At 44.1% G+C, this 5,942-nt stretch overlaps 1 protein-coding gene across 1 annotated transcript in view; it reads right to left on the reverse strand.

The window, feature by feature from the left end:
* Window positions 1–5,942, reverse strand: part of ADAMTSL1 (ADAMTS like 1) — an 877,850-nt gene that overhangs the window by 23,177 nt on the left and 848,731 nt on the right. The window contains exon 26 of the mRNA XM_029920116.1: window positions 3,586–3,793. Coding sequence (XP_029775976.1) covers window positions 3,586–3,793 — 208 coding nt within the window. The remainder of the gene's footprint in view (window positions 1–3,585; window positions 3,794–5,942) is intronic.

A 5,942-nucleotide genomic window follows, 5' to 3' on the forward strand; every position in this document is an offset into this window, starting at 1 on the left:
TATATATATATAAGTTTATTTATTTTGGGAGAGAGAGCAAGCGAGTGGGGGTGGGGCAGAAAGACAGAGAGAGATTGAATCTCAGGCCGGCTCTGCACCGTCAGTGTAGAGCTTGATGCAAGGTTCAAACTCCAAAACCATGAGATCATGACCTAAGCAAAGTCAAATGCTTAACTGACTAAGCCACCCAGGTGCTCCAGCAATTATAGTTTGAATCTGACATGAAAGGCAAAGGCAATATAAACAAAAAGTAAAGAAGTGGGACTACATTAGCAAAGGAAACCATTAAGAAAATGAAAAGGCAACCTACTGAATGGGAGAAGATATTTGCAAATCACTTATCTGATAAGGGGTTAATATCCAAAATACATAAAGAGCTTTTACAACTTAATAGCAGAAAACCAAACAATCCAATTTTAAAAAGGCAGAGGATCTGAATAGACATTTTCCCCAAAAAGACATACAGATGGCCAACAGGTACATGAAAATGTGCTCAAGATCACTAAGCATCAGTGAAATGCAAATCAAAACCACAATGAGATATGACCTCACATCTGTTAGAATAGCTAATATCAAAAAGACAAGAAATAACAAGTATTGGTGAGGATGTGGAGAAAAAGGGACCACTGTGCATTGTTGATGAGAATGTAAATTGGTGTAGCCACCATAAAAACCAGTATGTAGCTTCCTCAAAATTTAAAATAGAGAACTACCATGTCAACCAGCAATTCTATTTCTAGGTATTTATTAAAAAAATGGAAACACTAACTTGGAAGGGTATAGGCACCCCCATGTTCATTGCAGCATTCTTTATAGCAGCCAAGATATAGAAACAACCTAAGTGTCCATCAGTGGATGAATGGATGAAGAAAATGTGGTACACACACACACACACACACACACACACACACACAGGAGTATTATTTATCCAAAAAAAGAATGACATCTTGCCATTAGTGATGACATGTAAAGACCTTGAGGGCATAAGTTAATTAAGGTGTGGCTTTATATGTGGAATCTAAACAACAAAACCTCCCCCAACCATAATAGATACAGAAAATAGACTGTTGATTCTCAGAGGTGGGGGTAGGTGAACTATGTGAAGGCAGTCAAAAGGTACAAACTTCTAGTTATAATAAATATGTCATAGGGATGTAATGTACAGCATAGTGACTATCGTTAATACTACTATATTGTACAGTTGAAAGTTGCTAAGAGTCGATCTTTAAGTCTCATCATAATTTTTTCTAATTACGTATGGTGACAGATGTTAACTAGACTTATTGTGATTATTTTGCAATGTATACAAATATCAAATCATGTTATATGCCTGAAAATATAATGATAGGTATCAATTATGCCTCAAGAAAAAAATTCATTATCTAAACCTCTACTTCCAGACCTGTCCAATCAGAATTTGCATTTTTAACAAGATGCACATTAAAGATAAATCCAGACTAAAGACTTAATGATTCAGATCAAAGCTTGTGACATACTTGCCTAGAGGGTTTTAGAAGAAAGGGATGAGAACGTTTGAGGGAAAGGAAGGAGGAAGGACTCCTTTTTCTCTCTTTTAGAAAAGAGTAATCACTGAGAATGATCAACGTGCACAGTGCATCTCCCCTTCAGTGACCTCAGTGATAAAATGCAGAAATATCTCCCCCGTGTGCAGCCAGATCTGTTCCCAATTGTAATTTCACAAACTGCCAGTAAGCCTTGAGGGCCTAGAAGCAGTAAGCCTTGGGTTGAATGAAAGCTAGCAGAAGTGGGCTTTTCCAGGTAGGAGAAAGATGATATCCCCCAGGCATCAGAGCAAAAGGGAGCTCATGCCTCTTTAATTATGAAGCACATACATTAGGTCACTGGAAATAGGGGAGGGTTGGTAAAGGTGCCAAAAAGGAGACTCAGGCCGAGTGTGTTGATTGGCCAGTGCTGAGATTATCCCGGGACTCACCTGGGACAGAAATGTATTATGGATTGCAAGTGCATGGTCAGATTTCCTCCCAATAACATTTGATCTTCATTAGAGATGGCTACAGAATATTAACTTAATGGGAAATTCCAAGTGATTGTTTTCCAAAGAACACACCTCGGGGTGGGGATGGAGGAACATGAATGCAGTAATGTGCAGATAACCAGTTCCAACAAGTTTCAAGTTGCTAGCTGCCCAAAACATTCAGTCACATTAGTTCATACAGTTACACAAAGAATTAAGAGCCTTGTGGTGATTTTGGGGTGTTCCCACAGGCCAAGCTTAACGGCACGTTTCAGATACCAACCAATCACAAACTATGCTTGACCAATCAGAACTGTCATCCTACCAGTTAGTGTCAGCCCCTGGCAAACAATTATTTGTTACCACATAGTCAGTGGCGCGGGTACTCGCTGATTTGCAGCCTTGGCAGGCAACTCTTAGATGCTGTTTAAGTCCTCAGTAGGCTTTGAACACAGTTTGAAAGGAACAGAACACATGCTGTTACGTTATTTTCCCCAAGCACCACATTGGATTGTTTTCTTTTAGTGCCAACAACATCCCGAAACAGAGAAGAGGTCAGATGAGTAGGAGAACTACTCTAAGTAGAGACCCTATGCACCTGCACTGGGGAAAGCCTCTAATTACAGTGGGAATTTCTGACTGATGCTCAGTTCTACCTGACCCAGAAATGGTGCAAGAACAATGGCAAGGAGACTATCAGCGGCTCCCTTTCCTCCAAGGTTGCTTCTGTCATGGTACGGTGTCTGTCATTGCTCAGGTTTGTTCGTCCCCACTGAGAATCTTCAGTTTGTGTTAGCTTTTAAAATCATAGCTAGACATAAAATTTCCTCTCCAAATAGAGTCCTGTGGTTCCTTCCTATATCCAGCAGAGGCCCCATCCCTCCTGGGGTCCCATGAGCCTCCATTGTTGCAGTGTCTTAAGCTAACCTGGGACTTTCTCGGCTATCCTCGGCTGAGGACTGAGAAAGGAGTTGGTGGTTTCAAAGCGATCCAGCTAGGCTTCAACTCTTCTTAGCTTGGAATAGTGGTTCTCTACCAGCTACACCCCAGCATCTCCTGTGTAGTTTCTAAAACTTGCCAGTGCTCAGATCTCACCCCTGAAGAACTGACTTAGAATCTCAGGGAGGTGCAGCCTGGACATTGGTCTTGTAAAGAAGTTTCTCAAGTGATTCTGTGTATCCCAATTGAGAACCCTTGGCCCAGAATAAGACTGCAGTCCCCACATGGATCTCATCAGAGTTTTAAATCATCAGCCTTAGCACAGCCAGTGAGCAGAGGTGGCCTTACGGAAAATGAGTCTGAAGAAAGGGTTGCTGAGGGTTCACTGATGGTCTGAGAAAGGAAGACCTCAGGGTTAGGGTAGGGGGAGGGATCAACAGGAAAACTGTAATGGCCACAGGAAGTATATTTGTTTTAGAGAAGAATTATCAGAAGCTTGAAGCTTTAGGATGGATACTGGGCAGGTGAGTTGATTGAGGTGCGATGTGAAAGGTCTGGCATCACGGAGAATGTGGCAGTGGTTGCATTTTACTTCTCACTTCAGCAGGGTCCACACCTTTAGATTTATCTGTCAAATAAAATCCACTCACCTGGCCCCAGCTGGAGAAGGCCCACTCCACACAGAGCTGTTGGTTACAGGCCTGGGTGTCTACTGGCCGTTTGGCAAGCTGTGTGCACATGTCATTGGACACAGGAGTGGAGATTCCAGAGGCTTTCAGCTTCTGGCAGGTCACCCTGCGGGTCTGGACACCTCCCCCACAGCTCCGGGTACAGGCAGACCAGGAGGTCACCATCCACCTGGGGAGAGGGAGGAGCATCAGGGCAGCTGCAAAGGGTCAGGACTTGGACAGAGGAATGGTGCCATATATTCTCAGAAAAAGAGCCAGTAACACCCCCCTATTCTCACCACACAGTTACTAATTTAGGGACACGACCCTTTTTAAGGTATACATCGAAGACTGGAAAATGGGTCCCCAAGAGAGATCTGCATCAAATCCCTGGCACCTGTGAATGTTACCATATTTGGACAAAGGGTCTTTACAGCTACAGTTAAGGACTTTGAGGTGACATTATGCTACATTTTTTTTGTCATCACAAATGTCCCTATAAGAGAAAGGCAGAAATTAGAGAAGAAGGGGAGACCATGGGACCAGAGAGGCAGAGGCTGGAGTGATGTGGCCAAAGTCACAGGATGCCTGGAGCCACCAGAAGTTGCAAGGCTTGAGGAACTTACAAGGGGTGCACTCCTGATGACCTCTTGGTTTTGGACTTCTGGCCTTCAAGAGTATGAGAGAACACATGTCTTTTCTTTTAAGCCACTGTGTTTGTGTTAATTTGTAATGGCAGCCACAGGAAACAAATACCCTTGGGAAACTGACTGCAAAGGGGAATTTTGAAAGAGTAGTCTGAAGATCAGCTAGACCCTGGTCACAAGAGCCAGGAGCCTGCAGGTGGAACACTCTTGGAAGGCAGTCCTTTAGCCAGTTACACTGCATGGCAGTTCTGGCACTTCCTAAAGTCATCCTAGTGTGTGACAGAAGAGGAACAGTTTACTTGGGAAGTCAGATCCAAACTGTGTTGCCTCCTGACCCAGGAGGCAATCTGACTCTCACTGAAGTTGACATTTTGTCTGTTAGTACTCACTGTATTTTTTCCCTTGCCTTAACCAACATGTCGTTGGATTTTCCATAATCTCTGAGAAACATGCAAAGTTCATTCTAGCTTTCTGGAGCAGTCCCCCACCTCTCACCTCCATGGTGAGGTATAGGTCTTACACCTTTTCGAGGGCTGCACATGTGGTGGACGTAGTTCTTCTCAGAATGTTCGCTTCCAACTACAATTTGGATCCTTTGAAGGGAGACTGACCGAGACTGTGCAAATGACTTTTCTCATACAGCCAAGCTGTAATCCGGGAAATGCTCTGAAATCCTCAGTCCATATACAAACCTGTAGGGGCTCTCTGTGCATGTCTGCATGGTGGGCTAGTTCTCATGGAGAAGGGGAAGAGGGCATCGTTTGGGGGAAATGGTAAGAAAAGACTTGGTGCTTTCCAGACATTTTATTCAATCTAGGGAAAAACCAACCAACCAACTACCTACTTACCCACCCATTCTTTTTTTTTTTTTTTACTTTTTAAAACATTTATTTACTTTTGAGAGACAGAGACAGATCATAAGCAGGGGAAAGGCAGAGAGAGAGGGACACACAGAATCAGAAACAGGCTCTAGGTTCTGAGCTGTCAGCACAGAGCCTGATGCGAGGCTTGAACCCATGAATCATGAGATCATGACTTAAGCTGAAGTCGGACACTCAATCGACTGAGCCACCCAGGCGCCCCACATTCTTTGGTTTTATTGCCTGAGACAAAGTTTATCTTAAATGAAATGGATGACTAGATGCCCGGGTCAAAGCAGGACCTCCCAGCCCTATTCAAAGACAACTAGGGGACACTTATTTGTGTTCAGAGAAGGTTGCAGGAGTGCTCGAGAAGCCTGGTAGGGAAACTAGTCAGAGGTAAGCCTGGGGCCACTCCCTAGGCCAGTGGCGCCACATCTGGCTCTCCGGAGAGGCAAGCAGCAGAGACAGGGAGCACATTCCTCTTGAATCTGGATCTGTGACTTATTTAGTTTGGTGGAACTTCCCTGCTCCATTTGCCCTGGAGAGAGATGACTGAATGCAGATTTCCAACCCACAGGAGCAGAGCCACTTAGGAAGCAGGCATAAGGTGTTTCAAAGCTCCTGGGGGCACTGAAACCCAAGCAGACATGGCCATTATTTCATTTGCAGAAGTAAATGAGGCTGATTGACTCTGACCATCACCACAGCAAATCGAAAAGTCCTTGGCATGTCCGACACTTCGTCTTCGTTTCAAATAGCTTGGCGAGGGCAGTCTTCCAGCCCCTTATATCCCCGGTGAATGTCAGGCCTGCGTTTCAATCAACTTTTA

Source organism: Suricata suricatta, chromosome 13 (assembly GCF_006229205.1).
Source record: "Suricata suricatta isolate VVHF042 chromosome 13, meerkat_22Aug2017_6uvM2_HiC, whole genome shotgun sequence".
Classification (NCBI taxonomy): domain Eukaryota; kingdom Metazoa; phylum Chordata; class Mammalia; order Carnivora; family Herpestidae; genus Suricata; species Suricata suricatta.